The 25,311-nt window shown below is 46.2% G+C and overlaps 2 protein-coding genes across 4 annotated transcripts in view; both read right to left on the minus strand.

Moving 5' to 3' along the window:
• The window catches only part of PPP3CC (protein phosphatase 3 catalytic subunit gamma), an 86,941-nt gene extending 85,648 nt beyond the window's left edge, over window positions 1-1,293 (minus strand). For both annotated transcript variants that reach the window (XM_073588922.1, XM_073588921.1), the window contains exon 1: window positions 880-1,293. In XM_073588922.1, the coding sequence (XP_073445023.1) occupies window positions 880-934 (55 nt within the window). In that variant the 5' untranslated portion in view covers window positions 935-1,293. The remainder of the gene's footprint in view (window positions 1-879) is intronic.
• A 12,640-nt stretch (window positions 1,294-13,933) lies between these two features.
• The window catches only part of SLC39A14 (solute carrier family 39 member 14), an 86,731-nt gene continuing 75,353 nt past the window's right edge, over window positions 13,934-25,311 (minus strand). For both annotated transcript variants that reach the window (XM_073588925.1, XM_073588924.1), the window contains exon 10: window positions 13,934-15,484. In XM_073588925.1, coding sequence (XP_073445026.1) covers window positions 15,338-15,484 — 147 coding nt within the window. In that variant the 3' untranslated portion in view covers window positions 13,934-15,337. The remainder of the gene's footprint in view (window positions 15,485-25,311) is intronic.

The raw sequence follows: 25,311 nt of genomic DNA on the forward strand, positions 1-25,311 counted from the left end.
TCAGTGGGGTCCGGCGGTGGGGTCGGTGTCAGTGGGGTCCGGCGGTGGGGTCGGTGTCAGTGGGGTCCGGCGGTGGGGTCGGTGTCAGTGGGGTCCGGCGGTGGGGTCGGTGTCAGTGGGGTCCGGCGGTGGGGTCGGTGTCAGTGGGGTCCGGCGGTGGGGTCGGTGTCAGTGGGGTCCGGCGGTGGGGTCGCTGTCAGTGGGGTCCGGCGGTGGGGTCGGTGTCAGTGAAGTCAGGCAGTGGGGTCAGTGGGTTCAGGCGGTGGGGTCGGTGTCAGTGGGGTCAGGCGGTTGGGTCGGTGTCAGTGGGGTCAGGCGGTAGGGTCGGTGTCAGTGGGGTCCGGCGGTGGGGTCGGTGTCAGTGGGGTCAGGCGTTGGGGTTGGTGTCAGTGAAGTCAGGCAGTGGGGTCAGTGGGTTCAGGCGGTGGGGTCGGTGTCAGTGGGGTCAGGCGGCTGGGTCGGTGTCAGTGGGGTCCGGCGGTGGGGTCGGTGTCAGTGGGGTCCGGCGTTGGGGTTGGTGTCAGTGAAGTCAGGCAGTGGGGTCAGTGGGTTCAGGCGGTGGGGTCGGTGTCAGTGGGGTCAGGCGGCTGGGTCGGTGTCAGTGGGGTCAGGCGGCTGGGTCGGTGTCAGTGGGGTCCGGCGGTGGGGTCGGTGTCAGTGGGGTCAGGCGTTGGGGTTGGTGTCAGTGAAGTCAGGTAGTGGGGTCAGTGGGTTCAGGCGGTGGGGTCGGTGTCAGTGGGGTCAGGCGGTGGGGTCGGTGTCAGTCGGTTCAGGCGGTGGGGTTGATGTCAGTGGGGTCAGGCGGTGGGGTCGGTGTCAGTCGGTTCAGGCGGTGGGGTTGATGTCAGTGGGGTCAGGCGGTGGGGTCGGTGTCAGTACCTCGGACAGGACGCTCGGTGCTGGACAGCTTGTTCGGACCCCGTGGTGCTGACATGGTGGGACGTCTCTGGTGGCGGCCGGGCAGGTGTCACTCTCGGCGTCTGTCACTTGCTCGCCATGTCCCGGCCTCGCCTGCTGACAATGAGCTCTCGGCTGTCTCTGGAGTAGGCCTGTCACTGTCTCCTGTGTGTAAACTCTCCTCACATTGCTGTGTGGCAGGCCTGTCTCTTCTCAGCTGATAATCTCTCTGTCATCCTCCTCCCCTCTCTGCTAATTCTCCCGTGCAGTCCCGGCTGTCTCTCCCTAGCACATGTAATGGTCTATAGCACAGCGCTCTCTGCCTTGCTGTCTCTTCCCCTCCTGCCTCTGCCTCTGCCAGCCTCTCTGTATGTCGGGCGCGTACCCCCCGCCCACCTACCGGCGTCGGGACCGCGCACGCAAAATACGCCCCCTCATTCGTCACACGCTTAAAAACTACATTTCCCATAATGCACTTCCGGAAAAGGCAAAATTTCCCCGTGCACACTGCAATGCTGTGTGCTCTGCTCGACTGCGGTCGGAAAGGAGCGCGCGCCCACTTTCAGAACTAGCCAATCACATCGCTTCTTTTAATTACTAACTAAAACTGGGAAAACAGAAGCTACAATCTGATTGGTTGCTAGGAACAGAGGCCCTATCAGTGCCTCCATAGTAACAGCAAACATCACAGCAGACCCCCTAAATATAAATTACTGTCTGCCCCCTTACGAGATTCCACACTAGACCCCAAAATAAACTTGACCCAGAACAGAACCCCCCTAAAAATAGTCCCAATATTAATGCCTTCATGCTGCGCTGGAGACATCTTTTTCTCTAGCTTTTATTTTTTTTTTCGTTTTACTCCTTTTGTTCAATAAGCCGTAACTTTTTATATATATATATATATATATATATATATATATATATATATATATATATATATATCTCCTTTTTTTTGTGGGACGAGCTGTAGTTTTGAATGCCACCATTCATTTTGTTATCTAATGTACTGAAAAATGGGGAGGGTTTCCAAATTTGCTGAAATGGGGGTAAAAAAAAACGCCATTCTGCCATTGTCTTTGTTTTTTTTAAAGGCGCTCATTTGGTGAAAATGACCTGGCGACATAGTTTTACACTTAGCAACCACTTGTATATTTTTTTTATTTAGGTGCTTAAAAAAAATTGAGAACTTTAAAATGATTTGTTTTGTGTCTCCATTTTCTGACATTCGTGTGTTTTTTTTATTATAGATACGTGAGGGCTTGTTCTTTCTTTCTCCTCTGTCTTTGTGTGGTGTGACATCTGTGTCGGTGCCTGCCCGACCCGTCTCTGCTTGTGTTGCCAGGCGGCGCCGCGCTCTTGATGCGGACGACCTGAGGCGATCACTCTAGTTCAGTGTTCTTAGGTACTTGCAGTTCTGTCCGTACTGGGAGATCAGGAGTTAATTTTTCGGTTTTTCTTTTCTTCTGTCTGGCTTGGCTATTTAACCTCCTGGAAGCCTGCAGTCCACTGCCAGTTATAATATGACTTGTTCCTAGAGAACATCTCCGTATCCTCCTTTGACTCTCTGTAGACGTTTCTTGATTTTTTTTTTTTCACCGCGGCTTGATTTTTGACTGATCTCCTGACTTGTGATTTTGTGCCTGAACTGATCTCCCGCGTCAGACCCGGCTACGTGACAGCCCACACCACCGAATGGCAGCTAACTCCGTGGCTCTAGCCTAGACATCCTTAAGTCCAGATCCATGTATAAGGCCGGGGTCACACTGGCGAGGAATACGGACGAGTGAGAGGCGCTAAAAGCACGCATTACACACGGACAAATGATTCTCTATGGGGCAGCTCCCATCAGCCGTATATTTCTTGTCCGTATTCTACGGTCCGTGCCAATGATTGTCAGCGTACTACGGCCGTAGTACGCCAATGCAAGTCTATGGGTGCGCAAAAAATACGCATTACACACGGACCACACGTGTGACTTGCGAGAAATACGCAGGTCTTTTGGCTGGTGACAGGAAATGGGCCAATCCATCATCAGGAAGCCTAGACATGCAAATCACCTCAAATAGCGCTCCAGACATCCAGGAAGTACGCCTCCACGGAGTACAGCAGCGTCATGGCGCCATATTTCCTTAATGTGGAGATGCTTATAGTATTAGTGCAGGAGCGGCCAGAACTCTGGGACCAACGGGATGCCAATTATGCAAACCGGGCAAGAAAGGAGGCGTCATGGAGGTGCATATGTCGCCAGATGTTCCATGACTTTGGTGATCGGCCACGTGAGGAGCAGCAGAAACTGAGTAAGTACAAGGCCCAAAAATGATTAAAATTACCTCACAACCAAAAATGCATACAGATTCTGCCCCCCTCCCCTTCCTGTGCTTCTACTTTTTGCCTCATGAGGCGGGTAGATTTTGATGTGACACATAGTTTCACACTGCCATAATTTTGCCCAGGCCACAAGCTCCTCATCCTCTTAGCCAACCAAGTTATTAAGTGTAGTTACTTGATACATGAACTATTGTGACCATGTGTGTCTGGCCTGGATGGGCCAATTAGATATGCCACCCTGGCTAGAAAGCACACCCTAGAAGGCCACATGCCTAGACTACTGGTAGCAAATGTGACCGATCAATATGTGAAACTGATAATATTTCCTGTCACATTGCAGTGGAAGATGTGATGAAACGCTGGCGAAGCATTCGGGATCAGTACCGGCGGGAACGTCAGCAGGAGTCCAGGAGTGGGGATGCGAGCTACGTAAAAAGAAAATACGTATATTATGACCGCCTCTCCTTCCTCGCCCCAATTCTGGATCTGAGACCGTAAGTAGATACCGCACACCACATTGCACCCATACTTTACAGGGCCAAAAATATTGATGTATTTTTGGCTCTGTTCTATTTCATAACAGAACTCAATCCAACCTTACAGAGAGAGGAACTGGCTCAGAGACAGAGGCCATAATTGATCCTGTAGGGGATGAGGTGGCTGGCCCATCTTCTCCCCCTACAAGAAGCATGGGTGAAGAGTCATCACACGAGAACCCATTGCCTGCCCAACAAACACCACCACCAGGACCGTCTGCTGCTGGGCCATCACCCATACTGGAGGAGCAGGGCAACATGAGCAGCAGCCCAACTGCCCAGATCCGGGGCTCCCCACAGGCTGCTGTAACATCCCGGCAAGGACGAAGAAGGCGGCAGATGGCTGTTCAAGATACCAGGACCAATGTGGACACTGGGGTCCTAAATTACCTATCTAGAGTCAATGCAGATGATGGGGAGGAGGCATACTCACGTAGCCTTGCCCTTTATCTCCGTGCCCTTTCCCGTGAGGTGAGGCTCCGTATTTGAGGATGTTTTCAGATCCAGCTTGATGCAAGCACACACCCCCAATACCCCATATGAGCTTTTTGAATATCTGGAGAGGTGGCAGCTTTCCCCCAGAAATCTTATGCGCATGAGACCACCCACACAGATGCTTGCTCAAGCAGGGTCTGAACATCCTCAAATACGTGGCCCTACACCTCACTCCCTTCCTCCCCCTACCCAACCTTCCCAACACCAGCAACAGATTTCTGGCTCTAGCCAACCCCACCAATATGGCCACTTAGTCCCACCCAGTGTTGGAGGCTGGTCCCAACCTGGTTGGGGACGACATGACTATATTGGTGGGTATGAGACACGGGCCTACCCGCCCCAACAAGAAACCCCTCAGCAGTATTACTCTGGCCACTACCCCCAACAATCACAGGAGGAAGGTCAGTACCAACATCATGGGCAACAGTATGCACCCACACAGGGCGATGATGCTCAAAATAGCCAGCAGCAACCACAAGCTGCTCCTCCGCCTTCTCCTTCCCCAACATTCCACAATTTATAAGTGGCTACAAACATGCAAATTGTTGATGCATACTGTACATCAGTGTCCATAAGCGGACTGATGGCAGGAGATGTCCAGTGTGTTACAACTGGTGCTAAAAATCACAATCCTAAGTAAAAAAGAGGTGCTCTACATCATCAAAATGATGTAAAAACTATAAAACGAACATTTATTATGTAGGTTTTGAAAGCATATTAATAAACCACCATGACAGGCAAGGCTACCTTACGCGTTTCTGAGACATATTACATGTCTGTAAGAAATACAATATTTCACCGCGCTATACTGGGAAAGTCAAAGGATCAAAATAGACTACTCACTTGATAATACATAGAAAAGGCGTGCTGTCCATATAAAATTCGTAAATTTGTGGGCAGCTAACTATATTCCCAAATCAAGGCAAACGGCCTCAAGAACATCACGCTCTCTCTATGTATTATCAAGTGAGTATTGTAATGTGATCCTTTGAGTTTCCCTGTATAGTGTGCTGAAATATTGTCTTTTTTGCAGACATGCAATATGTCTCAGAAACGCGCAAGGTAGCCTTGCCTGTCATGGTGGCTTATTAATATGATTTGAAAACATTCATAATAAATGTTTGTATTATATATTTTATATCATTTTGATGATGGAGACCTCCTCTTTTTGACTTTGGAATCCAGTTGTCTAATGTTGCAATGTTGTTATTGCATTATATCTTTTGTTGGATATGTTTGTAAAGTTTATTTTGGAACAATGTTCAAATCTGCAAAATGGCCAATTTGGCCCATTGCTCAAGTTTTACATAGGGCAAGAATATGTTTGCCTTTAAGAAAAAAAACCCTAAAAAAAAGGCAAAAGTGAAAATTTGTCTACTACAATTTACGTCTCTGTCTCAATTCTCAAAAACCGTATCAACATGCGCTTACCAATGTAATTACACAGTCATAGATTCAGAAGGGGTAGAAATATATATTTTTGGACACACATCAAACCAAAATTTACAACATAGAGACAGCATGCTCTTGCCAAGAAGTTTCCCCCTCAGGTGCCAGAAAGTAATTAGTGAAAATATCACACACTTTGAGCCCAGAGAGCGGTCTACGTTGAGGGTTGATAGGTGGTCTCACCCTACGCACATTGTCCGGCCTACGCACAACACCAGCAGAGGAGGAACAATCATGTATCCTGGTGAAGTTATGAAGAACCACACAGGCTTTCACTACTTCATTAACATTTTGTTCACTCAGCTGAATGGCAGACTGAAGTACACGCCATTTGGCACAAAGAATGCCAAAGGAACACTCCACCAGTTGCCGAGCACGTGATAGGCGCAAGTTAAATATCCTGCGCCTGTGGTGAAGGTTGCGCCGGGGATATGGCCTCATGACATTGCGCGTTAACTGAAATGCCTCATCTGCCACAAGGACATAAGGGACTGATTCTTGAGTGGAGCCTGGTAGCTGGCGTGGTGGTGGTAGATCCAACTGGTTGGTGCGTAGCCGCCGAGCCATAATGGAAGTATTGAAGACTCTACTCCCGTCCTTCCATAGGCCCCAATGTCAACAATTATAAACTTGTATTGAGGGTCGGCCAGAGCCAACAATACAACAGAAAAGTATTGTTTATAATTGAAGAATTGTGAGCCAGAGTTCGGCGGCTTACGCACCCGGATATGTTTGCCATCAAGGGCCCCAATACAATTTGGAAACTGGCATTCTTCCTCAAAGTTCCTTGATATCCTCAACCAGTCTTCCATCCTGGGCTCGGGCATGACCACTTGATGGAGTCTTGTCCAGATTTCACTACATGTTGACCTGACTAAGCCAGAAATGGTAGATCTTTCAATGAGAAACTCATGGTGGAGGGCAGCATAAGACAGGCCAGTGGACAGGAAGCTGTAGAACAACAGAAATGGATAATTTTAGAATGCACACATTTACAAAACAAACAGGTCCATACATAACAAACGGTAGGATTTCAGAGCAAATAACACACACATCTTTGTTTGCACAATGAGTTAGTGATATTCAGTACATATTACACATAACATTCTGGTCTGTAAGTTGACACATATGTGGACTAAGATGAGGGCATAAAAGTTACTCGAAGAAGCAAAAAATACATACTTTGGCCAATACATCATGAACATAGAGAATATGGTTGTGTAGTACATACCGTATTGTGAGTAGAAGTCGCTCCTCTGCAGATATAGCTTTGCGCATCCTTGTGTCCTGAAAGGTTATCCCAGGGCGCACGGTCTCCAAGAGTCTATCAAATGTTGCAAGGCTCATGCGACAGTATTGGTAGAATTTGGCCGGATGCTCCCGCAGAGAAGAATAGAGGCGGTGAAAATGACCTCTTGTGAGTCGTTGCCTCAAAAGTGGATGTACCCACATGCGTCTCCTCCTCCGCGGATCCACTGTCACTGGGTATGGTTGGCCAAAGCGGCGTGACAAAAGCCAGTTGAAGAGAACCTGCTCAGTTGTGTTGAAACTCAGACTGTCTGCCATGTTGCACATACAACCCCAACACACCTAGTGAAGGCAAGGTCACAAATGGACAGAATGGAGGCAGCCACCTGTTCCTGAGCCAATAAATAGCGTGCAGGCTAATGATTTAAATAGTTAGCAGGCCTCAAAACCGTTAAATGTCCATTTTGCAAGGCTGCGAGAAAATCTCGCAATACGGATTACATACGGATGCTGACATGCGCAAAATACGCGACCACACCTTGCTTACGGATGACATATGGAGCACTATTTAGGGGTCATTCATCCGTGTTACGCCTGTAAACTACGGACCGTATTTTGCGTCAGTTAGTGTGACCCCGGCCTAAGGGGTTAAAAGGTGAAGACCAGGGCAACTCCTTGGATCTGGAATCCAGAGTAGCTAAAGCCAAGCCTGTTTGTGGTAACCCACTTTACATTTGCCTCCTGACCAAGTACAGTACTCCCGTAACAGTATAACTGGCCCAATGGATCCCCTCCAGGCCGTGGTGGATCACATGCTAGATAGACCTGGTCCAGTTGGTCCAGGATCTTTCAGTGGTTTCAGCCGCAAGAAACCAATTGGGTCAAAGCCCCCTGCAGCACCTCCTTTGATTTTTACTTTCTTTACCCAAGGTTAACCTGCCTGACAGATTTTAAGGTGATCATAGGAATTTTTTTTACCTTTAGGGAGAGCTTTCGCATGTAGTTCATACTCTACCCACATTCGTCTGGTTCTGTGAACCAGCGTGTGGGACTCATCATCACCTTGCTACAGGATGACCCTCAGGCTTGGGCCTTTTCCATTTCCTCCGGACTCTCCAGAGTTCTAGATAGTTGACTCCTTTTTTTTTTTACTCTTACACAACCACCTTCACCGAGTGGCTTTCTCAGAAACTAAATTAACTAATCTCTGTCAGGGATGACGTCCTAACTGTGCTAAATTTCGGCGCTGGACCACAGGCTTACAGTGGAATGACCAGGCCCTTCACCATCCGTTTCATACTGGACTTTCAGACGAAACTAAGGATATGTTAGTCCAGTTCCCTTCTCCTGACTCCTTTGATTCAGCCATGTACCTGTCAATCAATCTGGATATGCTTTTGCACGATCGTAGATTGGAACCCACTTCTGACCCTGTATTTCCTCCAAAGACCTATGTGCTGATTACTCTTAGGCCGGTGTCACACTAGAGAGAAATACGGATGAGTGAGAGGCGTAAAAACCACGCATTGCACACGGACCAATGATTCTCTATGGGGTAGCTCCCATCAGCGGTATATTGATGGGTCCGTGCCAATCGCAGCATACTGCGTATGTCAGTGTATTGTGGCTGCAATACGCCAATGCAAGTCTATGGGTGCTCAAAAACAACGCATTACACATGGATCAGATGTGTGACTTGCGAGAAATACGCACCCTGTGTCCTTTAGAAAAGCCGGCAATTCAGTGTTTAATAAAGAAACGAAAGAATAGATCTAGACACATAGAATACAAATATATATATATATACATGTCATTGAGACACATATTTATATATTTATATTTCACAGAGTTCTTCATAGCAGAATAGCCGCTAAATCAATTGCCGGCTTCTGTAAAATCATTCCCCAACCCGACATGAAATGACACATGGTTTACATACAGTAAACCATTTCATTTCATGTATTTTTTTATATGTCCCTGACTACTTTAATAATTAAATTAGGGTTTGTGTGTCAAATTTGGGACGTCTCGGTGTTAAATTAAGGGGTTAATTCGTTGGAAAAAAAAAATGCGTGGGCTCCCGCGGCAAAATCGCAACCAAAGAGGTAAAGCAGGTGAGAGGTGAGTGAGGGCAGATTTTAACAGCCTTCAGAGAGACCATTGTTTTTGCCCCCCCAGCTACAAAACTCTGCCCCCAGACACCCCAGAAAAGGCGCTTCTATAAGATGCGCCTTTTCTGGCACTTATCCTCTCTATTCCCATTGCCCTGTAACGGTGGCTAATGGGTTAATATTAATGGGTTAATGTCATCTTGCAATTGGAAGGTGACATTAAGCCGATTAATAATGGAGAGGTGTCAATAAGACACTTATCCATTATTAACCCTAGACTATTAAACCGTTGAAAAACACACACAGACATTAATTAAAAATTATTTTAATGAAATAAAGACACCTAGTTTTTGACAAGATTTATTGCTCTGGTAATCCAAAAATAAACCGTCTACCTGTAACAAAAAGAACACAAAAAAGCAACCATATCCTTACCTCTCCGCTGGTCAATCAGGCCCCCTGCTGCAATCCATCAGAAAGGGTTAAGTGGTTTACACAGGGACCAGCCCCATGTAAACCACTGCCAGAATGAATTATTTCATCTCTGCGCAGCCTCCCTGGCTGCCCTGAGATGAACTAATTACCGTGGGAAAGTTTCTGCATTTTTTCCCACACTCATTAGTTCACCTCAGGTCAGCCAGTGACGTCAGTGAGGCTGCGCGGAGGCGCGGAGTCCCCTGGCTGCATGTCGGGTTGGGGAATGATTTTACAGAAGCCGACAATTGATTTAGCGGCTATTATGCTATGTAGAACTGTATGAAATATCAATATATATATTTATGTGTCTCAATGACATGTATAGTCCATCAAAAAAGAAAGCAGCACACCATGTTAGTTTTCAATAAAGTGCTTTTTTAATAGCCCATGTGGCTATGTGCCCATGCAGCAACTTTTCGGTTCAATGGGTATGAACCTTTTTCATGCTTGAAAAAGGTTCACACCCATTGAACCAAACCTTGCTGCATGCGCACATAGCCACGTGGGCTATTAAAAAAGCACTTTATTGAAAACTAACATGGTGTGCTTACTTTTTTGATGGACTATCTGGAGGTTTGGTATGTACCTGGAGGGCCTGCACCCGAATCCTTTTTCCATTTTGTGCTGTTTTTCCGATTTTTATATATATATATATATATATATATGTGTCTATATCTATTCTTTCGTTTGGGTTATGACCTGTCATAGGGATCCATTATATGTACATTTTGCAAGCCTGCAAGAAAATCTCCGGATGACATACGGATGCTTAAATGCGCAAAATACGCGACCACACCTTGATTACAGATGACATACGGAGCACTGTTTAGGGGACATTTCTCCGTGTTATACATGTAAAATACGGACCGTATTACTCGTCAGTTAGTGCGACCCCAGCCTTACTGAGGAGCCCATGCAGTTCGGGGTGACTTGCTCCCATCAACATCATGGGAACAGACCGCTATACCCATTCTTGATAGCAACTGTGGAGAGTCTGGAGGTCCGATGGACATCTGCTGAAGGCAACTGCCACCAGAGAGACGCCAACGCTTAGCTGGGCCTCACCTAGGTGCGTAGGTATTTCCCTATGACTCTCCCAAATTATTGTGCTCCGTTTGTCTTATTTGTAAAAATCTGCGCGTCTTCAGGCCTTTATTGTGGTTCTGCAGCAAATTTTGTTGATGCCAAGAAGACAAAGGATCTTGGTTTTCCCTTAATAAAATGACATTTTCCTATAAAAGTCACTGGTATTGATGATACAGCACTCACACAGGGCGTTGTGACGTACTGACTAAGGAGGTGTCCCTGCTTGTTGGTACATTACATTCTGAATCTCATTTTTTTGTCCTTGAAAACCTGTCCACATCTGTCGCCTTGGGCATACCTTGGTTGCGTAAACATAACCCGGTTATTGACGGGCACCCGGGTGATATTACTCACTGGAATCCTGAGCGTCAGAATAAATGTAGGCTATTATCTGTGAATCTGTTTAAAGCCAACATATTCCATAAATCTCTACTCAAGATATACCATTCGCCTGATCGTGCTGTCAGTAATCTTCCTCCTCCCATCCTGATCAGAGGCAGTCTTAAGTACGAAGCACAAAAGATCCTTGACTCTCGGTTTGTGGGACGATCTCTTCAATATCTCGTTCATTGGAAGGGTTATAGGCCAGACGCTAAGATCATAAGTGTCAGCTAGTAACATCAATGCCGAAAAACCGATAAAAAGTTTCCATCGATCCTTTCCTGATAAACCTGGCCGTAAGAATCCAGAGGCCCCTCGTAAGATGGGATGTAGCGACATCTGCGTTGGTGCCTACCCTTCCTGTCTCCGATTCTGTTGCAAGGTGGCGCCGCGCGCTTGTTGCAGACGACGCACATTCGTGGTAGCCCTCTTTAGAGCTGCCAAGTGACAACGTACAGTACTCCCGCTACAGGCGATATCTTGTTTTTATCTATTGCAGTTTGGGTATATACGTTTTGCTCACATTTTAGGACATTTCTCTTAGGGATGGTGCAGTGACCGAAATACAGCAATTCTTGTATTTCTTTATTTTTATTTTCGACATTTACCATGTGTGTTAATAAATTATTTTTCATAGATGATGCTACTATACTATATTTTTATTTCTTTATTTTCAGATGGGGAAACGTGGGAGGGTTTAAACTTTGTGTTTTGTGTTATTCTTAAAACCACTTTCACTGTGCTTTTTGTCCCCCTTGGAGACTTCACCTTTTGATTACTTTTACTATATTCCTCAACATAGCAGTATATAACAACTGGAATTAGATTTGTTTTGAAGCCCAGAGGTGTATGAAGATGAAGGCGATTAGGACTACCTCTTTAACCCATTGACAGCCCTGTGATTACAGTGGGCCAGAGGGTGCAGTCGCCCCAGGGTCAGAGGGGTCCACCGAGATACACTACCCTCAACTGTATTGGATTGCGCAGCACGCCGATACAGTTAAGCCCCGCGGTAGAACAAGGAGACACGATTTCCCTGCACTATCACTCTGTTCTGTAGACCGCAGGACGCTTTAAACTTGCAGTCTACTGAACAGACAAGGCGCTGGCGCACGCATAGATCATCAGGGTCTCAGCATGGTGGCGGTGAGATCATCGTGCTTGGCAAGGACGCGGACTTCCTATGCGTGCTTTGGCACTATGGCAGCGCATTGGTCCACTCGAGCCTCGCTGGTGGAATCCTCAGGATCCTGGATTAGGCAAGTATAGAATGTTTGTTTCTTTCTAAATTTTTTTATTTCCGTTTTCATTAAATCTTGTGGAGGGGCAGGGGGTCAGGACATTAAAAAGTCCCCCACAGTGCTCTCTAAAGTGTGGGGCCTATTTAGTTTAGTTCTGCTGCAAAAGGATTATAAGATTAGTACCCACATCAAATATCTAGAGGGTAGTCTTGATGAGGCAGTGTCTTTAAGAGCTCCTCTTTGGTCTTCATGCTCCTTAAAAGGGGCTCTCCAAGAATGTGATAAAAATGGCCCCTGTGAAATATTCAAATCTGCAACCTGTCTAAAGGCCCCGTCACACACAGCGAGATCGCTGATTTTGTGACGCCACAGCGATCTCGCCAGCGATATCACTGTGTGACACGCATCAGCGACCGCCCCCTCCGCCGGGTATTGCTGATCGTGCAGCAATGTCCTGGGCCATTTTTTGATCGTTGGTCTCCCGCTGGCCAGCACGCATCGCTGCGTGTGACAGCGAGAGACCAACGATCAGCGATGCTGGGAGCTGGTATCTAAGGTAAACAGCGGGTAACTAAGAGCCGCGCGGCTCTTAGTTACCCGCTGTTTACCTTAGATACCAGCTTGCTCGCTGGTCCTGATCGCTGGTGGGTCTGTCTATGTGACAGCTCACCAGCGATCAGCTATGTCCCAGTGATCCCATCCACGTCGGATCGTTGGTGGGATCGCTGGGACATTGACGCGTGTAACTGGGCCCTTAGTCAGGACGGGTTGCTGCCTGAAAGAACACAGTTCGAGACATATGTCTCAACTGTCAGAGGAGCAGCATGAAGACCTGATCTGCTCATTCAGCTACAAAGGACTGTAGCAAAAAAGGAAAAAAAAGAAAACTTATATACCATATATATTTTGATCTGCTAAGAAACTCACCCATTTTTCTCAGTCAGCCCAACAGACTTCCAGCAGGGCACGAAAACTGACTGAGCATGGAGGGGAAAATCCTAGCTGTTCTGCTCACTTGGCTAAGGCTTCACTCACCCTCACTCTTGCTACAACCCTGCTTCATGGCCGAGTGAGCAGATCAGATCATCATAATGCTCCTCTGACAGCTGAGACGTGTCTCAAGCTTTGTTTTTTTTTGTTTATCGTTTTCCAGGCAGCAACCAACCCCATCACTGACGATGGGTTGCAGCTTAAAATCTGTCATGGGCCATTTTATCATGTTCCCATTTTATAAAGTGATGGTATATTGCTAGGATCAGCTTTGACCTAATGTTCAGTAGAAATCTAACATCAGACATCACACCTCACACCGCCAATCTGAAGAACAAGGGGATGCAGTGCTAGTATCGCTATATCACTTTTGGATCATGGAGACATGTACTCATTGACCAAATCCAATCCTGAAGATGAAGGGGCTGTAAGGATCTCTCCCCCTGCACAACAGAATCCCAGTCGCATTCCATGCAAGGGAATGGCAACAAGTCCAAATTAAGCAAGTGGGTCTGGTCTGGCATTAGTTCCCTACACATCTAGGTGGCTAGAAGTGGACTGCAGAGGAAACTTAGAAAGTGGATGCAATACTACCAACTATGGGGTTCCAGATGTCAAAACCCCAGGGTCATACAGTGATGATATAGCCTAGCAACTGTGTCTTGGAGAAATGACGAAAGGACAGAGACTGTGCAATTAAATATTTTATTGTCAGAACCTGAGATGGGAATTTTGGAGGAAGAAGAGAACACAATGGCTGCCATCTTCTCCCTTGCTGTACTGCAAATGGCAATCATAATTATGTCATTGGATGCAACAAAAAAAGTTTGCCCGCTACTTTAAAATATTCAATGGGTCCATGTATGGGTGGGGGAGCTATAATCACCTATATGACCCCCACCTACTCTGTTGATCTCACTTCTTCCTGTAGGCGATATCATGTGGCTTGCTCTTCTAGCTTGGTTGGTAGAAGTCAAGTGTCATATGCCAAACAGTGATGTCCCCTGCTTGAAGAGGAAGCGAGAAAAAAAAAAAAAAGTGGGAATCTAGATTTTTTTTTTTTTTTTTTAGGTGGGCTAATGTTGGTAAGAAAATTAAAAATAAAATGGATGGCCAACTCCTTAAAAAAATGGTCAAAGCATAGGAAGAAGCACTGTTTATGATGAATGATGGCAGTACAGTAAGGAAGCGCCTGACTATAGTAGCTGTAGTGCCATATACACCTGTTCACACTCAGCTCGGCATGCCCTAATATTACAGCTCTCATCAGCACAACTATTAATAAAAAATTCACACAAATACCAAACTGTGCAAACCTACCCCTGTACGGGATGCTCCCTACAACTGTGCCATGACATGACTGTGCTACTGCCCTCTAGGGGCCTTGGGAGAAGGCCCATAATGTAGTGCGGCCCCTGCGCCAGGTCATCAAGACTTTGTCATCTTCTTCCTTGCAATTCAAAAAAATAAAGCAAACACTGTTTAGGTTTCAAGACAGCGGCGGAGGGCGATTCATCAGGTCCGGCCAGGATGGGACCGTTCTCTAAATCAGCGGCTCTCTGTTAGTTCATCAAATGCCGCCTGATTAAGAAAAATTAAACAAAAAAAAGAAAACAGCTACAGTAACGCATCAATGATCTAGTGTTCTGAACGGCTTTTTATACACTTGGTTTGGTCCATTATTTTTTTTTCTTCCAAGGAGCGGTATAATCCACTTATCAATATGATAAGATAAATGTTCTAAAAACAGAGTCCTCAAAACATCTCCACGACAGAGAACGATGCAAATCGAGAGCAAGCAAATTACGGTACTGTTTTTTTTGTTGATAAAGGGTCTCATACAGGTCTTAAAATCAAATCACAATTAGGAAGAAAATCAGCAGTAACCCCTCAAGTCCAAGGTAGCCACCACGGAGGTGGAACAGTCACCATGAATGGAGTAGGAAGGTCCTCTTCACTTGGTAATGAAATTGCAGCATTTATGAACGTCGTAGGACATCTCTTCTGGTACACCGGATTAACACTGCTGCACAACGCTCCTCTTCCTTGGTCCACTGTGGAGAGGCTGTACAAATCGCGAGTCCCCTCCTTAGGCCTATCCCAGCTGGATCTGACCGGAGAATGTAGTCAGTAGAAGCATGATGGAGAACCCTGTGAGTAGTCCGGCGTTCTGAATGAGAAAGGCAGTGAGGGGGCGTCCTCCTTCCTCATCCTCTTTACTCACTTCATTCATCTCCGGGAACTGAAGGAGAGAGGGAGATCGAAAAAAAATAAAGCATTTAGAAGCGCAGTAGAAACTTTACCTCTCCATAACCATGAGGTCTATACCAAGGAGTCTGCAGAACAATAGGAGTTGAATCGCATTTCAGCTCACGTTACACGAAGTCTCGGTCTTTAACGTCCTCGGTCACCTGATTGTGATTGTGTACATGCAGAATAACCTACAAAGCAATATAGGGGCGGAAGATTATAGGAAAAGCGCAAGAACATTTAAGAAGATAAAAATGCAAAAAAAAAAAGAAGAAAAAGGAACCCAAAATAGCAGCTGATGCCACCACTGGGTTAGAAGGACACAGCTGAGCTAGAGCAGGCGCTAAGAAGAGCAACCAAGGTTATTAAAGGAATGGGTGGACTACAATAACAAGACAGGCTATCAAACTTGGGTTATTCAGTTTGGAAAATCAAAGTCTAAAGGTACTGTCACACTTAGCGATGTACCAGCGATCCCGACCAGCGATATGACGCGGTCAGGATCGCTGGTACATCGCTAAGTGGTCGCTAGTGAGCTGCCACACAGGCAGATCTCGCCAGCGACATAGCGGGGATCGCTACTTACCTGCCAGACGAGACGATCCTGACGTCCTCCCGCCCGCGTCGTCACAGCAGAAAGCTGATGACAAGAAACAGTCCTGAACGTTCTCGCGCGATCAGCGATAACCAGCGGGGGAGCGGTCGTAGGTAAGGATCAGACACAGCGATATCGCTAGCAATATCGCTGCTGCGTCACAAAAACCAGTGACGTTATAGCAATATCGCTTAGTGTGATATGCCTTTAAGTGTATGTGCATACGATCAGTGTTTATTCAGGTGAATTTCTGCATGAATTCCACAACTACGCTCAACTGCATTTTTTTTTTCAATGTGTCTTTGTACGAGACAAAAAACACATGCATTTTTGTAAAAGTATACAGTGGCTTGTAAAAGTTTGGGCACTCTTGGTCAAAATTACTTTGTGAACAGTTAAGCAAGTTGAAGACAAAATCTAACAAAAAAAAAAAAAAAATTCATTTTCTTTGCCTAAAATACAAAAGATAGATTTTCATCTTTTATATTTAGAAAAAAAAAAATTACAAGAAGGAAATGGGCCAATACAAAAGTTTGGGCACCCTGCATGGTTAGTACCTAGTAGCATTCCTCTTTTGCAAGTATCACAGCTTGTAAAGTTTTTTTTTTGTAGCCAGACAAGAGTCTTTCAATTCTTGTTTGAGAGATTTTCATCCAATCTTCCATGGAAAATTCTTCCAGTTCTGTGAGATTCCTGAGTTATCTTGCATGCACTGCTAGTTTGAGGTCTACCCACAGATTTTCAATGATGTTCAGATCAGGGGACTGTGAGGGCCATTGTAAGACCTTCAGCTTGCGCCTTTTGAGGTCGTCTAGTGTGGATTTTGACTTGTGTTTAGGATCATTATCCATTTGTAGAAGCCATCCTCTTTTCAACTTCAACTTTATGTTTGCATCAAGAATTTGTTGAAGTTTCATGGAATCCATTCTTCCCTCCTCCCGTGAAATGTTTCCCGTGCCATTGGCTGCAACCCAACCCCAAAAAATGATTAATCCACCCCCATGCTTAGTGGTTGGTGAGATGTTCTTTTCCTAACATTCTGTGCCCTTTTTTCTCCACACATACCTTTGATCAATGTGGCCAGAGAGTTTATGTATTTATTTTACTCACTTATTAATTCAATAGCGCTTTACAGACATTATCAGCACTGTCACTATTAAGCTATGTGCACATGTTGCAGATGTAGATGCAGATCCGCAGCGTTTTTTGGCCGCATGGATTTGCATAGAAACCGCAGTGTAGGGCACAGCCAATGTCCATCTATGGGAAATGAAGATTAGTTGTGCACATGCTGAGGAAAAATCCATGCAGATTGGCAGCGTTTTATTTTCTGCAGCGTGTCAATTCTTTGTGCGGAGCTGCAGCGTTTCTGCACCCATTGAATCAGGCACATCCGCAGCAAAACCGCAGATGTAAAAAAGATCTGCGGATTTGCTGCGGATGTGGGTGCAAGAAACGCTGCAGATCAGGAGGAGGAATAGTGTGTGGACGGAGTGTGGGTATAGCTATGTGCGTGTATGTGTGTCTGCGTAGGCAGGCATCGTCCGATGGGAAAGTAGTAGTCCCATCATCCGGCTAATGTGTTGAATTTTTTTTTTTTTTAAAAAACAAACACATACAGTACACATAGTACATATTTAGCATATACAACTAATCCCCAAAGCCATCGATCTGCAAATAAAATTAAAATAAACCAAAACACTATACTCCCTGTGTCCGACGTAATCCAATTAATAACGATTGTCCCACGACGATCACGATGATCACCTGTGGAGAGCCGTCACATCAGTAAATGCAACCGCTCTTCAGGGGCTCCGTTTATAAAGTGACGGAGATAATCCTCCGCTCTGTATCACTCCACCGCCGACAGGTCACCTGAGTTCATCCTGTCACTTGCGGCACCGCAGCATGAGAATTTTCTCACGCTGTAGTGTCGTAAAGTGAGAGCCTCAACTCCGACGATACACTGCACTGCAGGAGGATTAGCTCTGGTCAGTGTGTCATCGGAGGCCAATAGAGTGGTCCCATCTGCTGATGGGACTGCTCCATAGGGGAGATCGTCGTGGGACACTCGTTAATTAAATGAATTGAGTCGTACCAGGGAGTATTTGTGTATTTTTTTTGTACAGGAGATCGATTGCTTCGGAGAATTAGGCATGCAATAAAAAGATGGAAACCTGTGTAGTGTTTTTTTTTCTCCAATCTGCTTCTTGATCTCTATGAATTGTGCCCTCTGCTTCTGGAGCTCCATGGAGAAATCAGGGAATATCGAAATCATGGCGTTGTTGAACTTGATAGGACCTTTTTGTCACGCCATTCACAATATAGTATCTCTGTCTTTGCAATTAAGGAGCCTCGCCAGAAAGGGTCTAGGTGGACCGCCCGGAGGAAGTGGTTTTGTAGGGACCCTATGAGCCCTCTACACAAAGAATATAGAGGAGAATCCATCCCTCAGAGTGTCCTTAAGCCAACTTTCAAGGAATTGCTCATGCTGCTAGCCTTCAGAGCGCTCCGACAACCCAATGATTCGATTTTTATTGCAGCGTAGTCTATTTTCTAGATCCTCCGCCTTCTGTCTCCAGGCATTTATAGAGCCAGAGATTTTTGTAAGCTTGGCCTCCATATTAGGAAGATTGTCCTCCAGGTGAGACATCCTTGATTCCACCTCTGTAATGCACCCCCCCATGGCCTGCATGTCCTGCAGGTGACGACCCACCTCAGTGTGCACATCCACCATCTTCCCAGTCAGAGATGTTCTAGTTAGAGTAGTGGTGGGGAACGTCAAGCCCGCGGGCCGTATACAGCCCGCCATAACATCTTGTGCGGCCCGCAGCCACTTTCCCCATTTTTTGGTCGCGGGCCCTTTAAGAGATGCGCGCAGTATTGTGCCGCGCTTTTCCCCTATCAGTGCTCAGCAGGGCCGTATTTGCCATTTTCCCGCCCCCCCCCTATCATACTCACCTCCTCCAGCCGTGCCTGCACTGCAGCTCTGATGGTCCTGCTCTTCCTGTGTGAGTACGCGGTCACACGTGGTACCGCTCATTAAGATTATGAATATGGACACCACTCCACTCATAGGCGTGGCGCCCATATTCAAGACCTTAATGAGCGGTACCACGTGACCGGTGATCACACAGGAAGAGCAGGACCATTAGAGCTGGAAGAGCGTGACCAGCAGGGCACAGACCAAGTCACGGCACAGGTGAGCCGGATGGTGAATGAGCGCCGGGGGGGGGGGGTAATGAGCAGAGGCTGCACTGGGGAGACGGCTGCACAGGTGAACTGAGTATACTCGTTGCTCGGGTGTCCGATTATTTTGGCGTGCTCGGAGATTTCATTTTCATCACCTCAGCTGCATGATTTATGGCTGCTGGACAGCCTGAATACATGTGAAGAATGCCTGTTTGTTAAGGAATCCCCACATGTATTCAGGCTGTTCAGCAGCCGCAAATCATGCAAATGCGTCGACAAACTAAATCACCGAGCACGCCAAAATACTCGGAGGACACACGAGCAACAAGTATACTCGCTCATCATTATTAATAATTTTATACGGCCCCCGAACGCTATTATAAAATTCCAAAAGGTCCCTTGACACAAAGAAGGTTCCCCACCCCTGAGTTAGAGAAATGGCCTTCATTAACTGCTCGAATGCCTGTCTAAGAGTTAGATCCTTATTCTCACCACCCTCCTCTCCATCAGAGGCACGGTTTTTACGTGGATTTCCAGCCTTAGAATTGTTCCCAAGAGAGCGTGCATTGTCAGATGGATCAATCCTAGCACATTCTTTCAGTTTGTCTGCCGTTCCCAATCCCTTTGAGCGATTCATAATTAACAATGATGAAGTGTGGCAAGTTTAAGGACTGTATGGCAATAAAGTCCCCTCTTCTGGGAGCAGAAGCACTGTTGCAAGGGAGTATATATACACTACTATAAAGGGAACACTAAAATCCCACATCCTAGATATATCTGAATGAAATATTCCAGTTGCAAATTTTTATTCATTGCAGTGGAATGTGTTCAGAACAATAAAACATAACAATTATCAATGTAAATCAAAATGAATAACTCATGGAGGTCTGGATTTGGAATGATACTCAAAATCAAAGTGGAAAATCAAATTGCAGGCTGATCCAACTTCAGTGGAAATTCCTCATGACAAGGAAAAGATGCTCAATATTGTGTGTGGCTTCCAAGTGCCTGTACGACCTCCCTACTGTCCAATGCCTGGGCATGATCCTGATGAGACGGCGGATGGTCTCCTGAGGGATGTCCTCCCAGACCTGGACTAAAACATCCGCCAACTCCTGGACAGTCTGTGGTGCAACGTGACGTTGGTGGATGGAGAGAGACAGGACGTCCCAGATGTGCTTAGTTGGATTCAGGTTTGGGAATGGGCGGGCCAGTCCTTAGCTTCAATTACTTCATCTTGCAGGAACTGCTGCCATACTCCAGCCACATGAGGTCTGGAATTGTTCTGCATTAGGAGCAACCCAGGGCCAACCGCACCAGCATATGGTCTCACAAGGGGTCTGAGGATCTCATCTCGTCCCTAATGGCAGTCAGGCTACTTCTGGCGAGCACATGGAGGGCTGTGCGGCCCTCCAAAGAAATGCCACCCCACACCATTACTGACCCACTGGCAAAACGGGTATTCTGAAGGATGTTGCAGGCAGCAGATCGCTCTCCACGGCGTCTCCAGACTCTATCACATGTGCTCAGTGAGAACCTGCTTTCATCTGTGAAGGGCACAGGGAGCCAGTGGCGAATTTGCCAATCCTGGTGTTCTGTGGCAAATGCCAAGCGTCCTGCACGGTGTTGGGCTGTGAGCACAACCCCCCCATGTGTGGACGTCAGGCCCTCAGACCCTCCTCATGGAGTCGATTTCTAACAGTTTGTGCAGACACATGCACATTTGTGCCTGTTGGAGGTCATTTTGCAGGGCTCTGGCAGTGTTCCTCCTTGCACAAAGGAGGAGGTAGAGGTCCTGCTGCTGGGTTGTTGCCCTCCTACGGCCCCCTCCACATCTACTGGTGTACTGGCCTGTCTCCTGGGAGCGCCTCCAGCCTCTGGACACTACGCTGACAGACACAGCAAACCTTCTTGCCACAGCTCGCATTGATGTGCCATCTTGGATGAGCTGCACTAACTGAGCCACTTGTGTGGGTTGTAGAGTCCGTCTCATGCTACAATCAGTGTGAAAGCACAACCAACATTCAAAAGTGACCAAAACATCAGCCAGAAAGCATTGGTACTGAGATGTGGTCTGTGGTCCCCACCTGCAGAACCACTCCTTTATTGAGGGTGTCTTGATAATGGCCAATAATTTCCATCTGTTGTCTATTCCATTTGCACAACAGCATGTGACATTGATTGTCAATCAGTGTTGCTTCCTAAGTGGACAGTTTGATTTCACAGAAGTTTGATTTACTTGGAGTTATATTCTGTTGTTTAAGTGTTCACTTTATTTTTTTGAGCAGCATATATGCCAGTTAGGACTCCGCAGAATGAAGGAATATAGACAGCTGTGGGTAAAATGCTAATTGCTGCAGCAGGCTAAAATTATTTCACAAGTCCTGTGGGTCAGGGTGAACTGCAGTGTCACAGCACCTGCAGGGGCAGCGGCCAGAGAGCACAGATCTCTAAGATGGCGGGTAACACCAGCACAAGGGGGGCAGCCAGAGTGTCAGTGAGGGAGCACGGGGCTCATTTTCCAGAGCTCTCACCGTGTCTTCCTTTTCTGTACCTCCAAAGTATAATCGCGTTGCTCCAGCGGCTCCCCGAAGCTGTGTCTCCTTCATGTCAGAGCGCACAGCTAAAGATGGCCGCCGTCCTCCTCAGGCCTCACGCTCCCACCGGCGTCTCCCCAGCATCCAGCTTACCAGAGCCGTGTATCATGGTTCCCGGGGCACCGGACGACTCCTGGGGTTCGGGGGGGGGGGGGGGGGGGGCCTGCATATCAGCCTGCAGCTGTCTGCATAGCCTGGCTATTATAGGGGGACCACACTTTTTTGGGGGGTGTCCCCCTATTTTAATAGCCAGTAATGTCTGAATATCAGCCCGCAGCTGTATATTTATAGCCTGGGAAGATCCATGGGTATTAACCCCTTCCCAGGCTATAAACATTGGCCCCCAGTCGCTGGCTTTCCCTCTCTGGCGCAGAAGCCCATGCCATATTTTTTTCCTATTTTTTAATTTTTTTTTTTAAATTAAAAAGATATTGTGTTAGGCCGGGGTCACCCTTGTGAGAAACTTGCAAGAGTCTCACAACTCAATACCCGGCACTCGGGACCGGAGTGTACGGCTGCATGTATTTCTATGCAGCTGAGCACTCCGATCCGAGTGCTGGTGGCAGTGCCGAGGATTGAGGTGCGAGACTCGTGAGAGTTTCTCGCAAGTGTGACCCCCGGCCTAACACAGATTTTTTTTCTATCATCTATCCATCTCTGTGTGTATGTGTAAACATTATTCTTCAATGGAGTATGGAAAGAAAAAAAAAAAAAAAAAAAGGTTGGACAAAGAACCGACATCACAACTCTTTTTTTGTCAAATAACATCTTTATTTAGATTTCAAAAACGCATACAAGTCCGCATGAAGAAAACGCATCAAATACGCATGGATATTTACCTGCATTTTTTGCCAAAAGATGCAGATTCTGTGCAGAAAATTCCGCAGGCAAATCTGCAAATCTGGCAAATCTGCAACGTGTGCACATACCCTTAGGGCTCATAACTTCGAGGATTCCCCATCAGTATGCTTTTGGAGTGTGGGAGGAAACCAGAGAACCCAAAGGAATCCTACGCAAACACAGCAAGAACAAACTTCTTGCAGATGTCCTTGGTGGGATTTGAACCCAGGACGCCAGCACTGCAAGTCTGCAGTGCTAACCACTGAGCCACCGTGCTGCCCAAAGGGTTCTATGTTAACCTCATCGGTAAACAGGACGTTCTCCAAAATGCATCAGGCTTGTTTAGATGTTCTTTTGCACTCCTCTGATGCAGAATTTTATGGTAAGAACACAGGAGAGGTTTTCTTCTAATGACACTGCCATGAAGGCCATATTTGTGCATGTGTCTCTGAACAGTAGCACAATGTACCACATCTCAGAAGTCTGCTAAATCTTTCTAAAAGGTCTTTTGTAGTCAAGCGGGGGTTCCAATTTGCCTCGCTAGAAATCCTACGAGCAGCTCATTGAAATTTTGCTTGATCTTCCAGACCTAATCTTGACCTCCACTGTTCCTGTTAAATGCAATTTCTTAGAACTGAGGAAAGGGAAACTTGAAAACGCTTTGCCATCTTTTTGTAGCCGTCTTCTGCTTTTGGGGCAAGCACCATTTTCAGAGTGCTGCGGAGCAGCTTAGAACAACCCATAGGTGCTTTTTTTGGCACAAGGTTATAGGAGGCTGGGTTTTTTTAGAAAGCTGGAAAATTTGCTTTACCTTTCCCAACGACAAATGTGAACAAGCCATAACCCTAACAAGCTAACTAAGGTCTGAAACCTTGGTCAGAGTTATCTGAGCACACAAGGGTGCCCAAACTTTCTCATCGGCTCATTTTCCTTTCTGTAATTTTTAAAATGTAAAAAAAAAAATGAATTTTTTTTTCACTAAAATACAAAAAGGAGAGGTCATCTATAAAGTTAGGCCTTGTAGAGATCATTTCATTTTCAACTTGCGTAATTGTTCACAATTTTAACTTTAATTGTTGGTCACAGTTTTAACCAACAATGCATGTGCATACTTTTCCGCCCAACGATGACAAAAGTATTCTCAGTGTGATACCTTTATTGGCTAACCAGAAAATATGTTTGCAAGCTTTCAGAGCACAGTGGCTCCTTCTTCAGGCAAAATAACAAATGGATTAATAAGAAAAAAGCACAACATGTAAGGGATACTACAGTAGGACATTTGTTCATTAGATGGGAGGTGAGATGCCTCCTAAAGATAAGTCAAGGAAATCGAATTAGCATTTTCTTACAAACAGAGAGGCAGTGGGAATGATGTTCTTAGTTGTCTGCAGTCCTTCTGGTGGAAGTGTGAACTGTGTCCATGTAGTGAGTCATAAACCCAGGTGTTATATTGAGTCCTAGAAAAATTTGGGAATTCAAACTTATAAGGATGTTCAATACTATGACAATAGGACTCAATGTAACACCTGGATTTATGACCAAATCTTGCTACTGGGATTTTTGCCCATTCCTCAAGGCAAAACTAGGCAGCTCCTTTAAGTTAGAGGATTCCTCTGGTGAACCGCAATCTTCAAATTTCACCACAGATTAATCATTTGGATTACGGTCTGGTCTTTGACTCGGCCATTCCAAAACAGTTACACATTTCCCCTTAAACCACTGCAGTGTTGCTTTTGCAGTATGCTTTGGGTCATTGTCTTGTTGGAAGCTGAAACTCCGTCCCAATTTCAATTCACTGACAAACAGGCTTTTCTCAAGAATATCCCTGTATCTCGCACCATTCATCTTCCCCTCAACTCGGACTATTTTCCTTGTCCCTGCTGCCAAAAGACATCCCCACAGAATGATGCTGCCACTACTATGTTTCACTGTGGGGATGGTATTCTTGAGGTGATGAGCTGTGTTCGTTTGTTGCCAGACATAGCGTTTACCTTGGTGGCCAAAAATTTCAACTTTGGTCTCATGTGACCACAGCACCTTCCTCCGTACATTTAGGGAGTCTCCCACATGCAAACTCAAACGAGCCTCATAATTTGGATAAGCAAAGGCCTTTACCTTCGGTCTCTAGGCTGCCTCTCTGATTAATGCCCTCCTTGCCCAGGTTGAGAGTTTTGATGGGTGGCCCTTTATTGGCAGGTTTGTTGTGGTACCATGTTCTTTACATCCGAGGATAATGGATTTGATGGTGCTCCAAGGGATCAGAGATCGGGAAATATTTTTTATAACCCAAAACTGACTTATAGGGAAACTATGGATTCTTTACTGTAAGAGCAGTGAGACTATGGAACTCTCTGCCATATGATGTAACGGTGGATTCACTACAAAATTTACAAGGAGGGCCTGGATGCCCATCTCGAAAAATATAATATTACAGGTTATGGGTAGTGGATTCTGTGAAAGGACACTGATGCAGGAATTAATTTAGGCCGGGATCACATGCGAGAAACTCAGATGAGTCTGCATCATAATACCCGGCACTGCCGCCGGCACTCGGAAGTGGAGCATGTGGCGCATAGAAATACATGGAGCCGCACG

This window comes from Dendrobates tinctorius, unplaced genomic scaffold, assembly GCF_039654945.1.
Source record: "Dendrobates tinctorius isolate UK_male_01 unplaced genomic scaffold, ASM3965494v1 ptg000104l, whole genome shotgun sequence".
Classification (NCBI taxonomy): domain Eukaryota; kingdom Metazoa; phylum Chordata; class Amphibia; order Anura; family Dendrobatidae; genus Dendrobates; species Dendrobates tinctorius.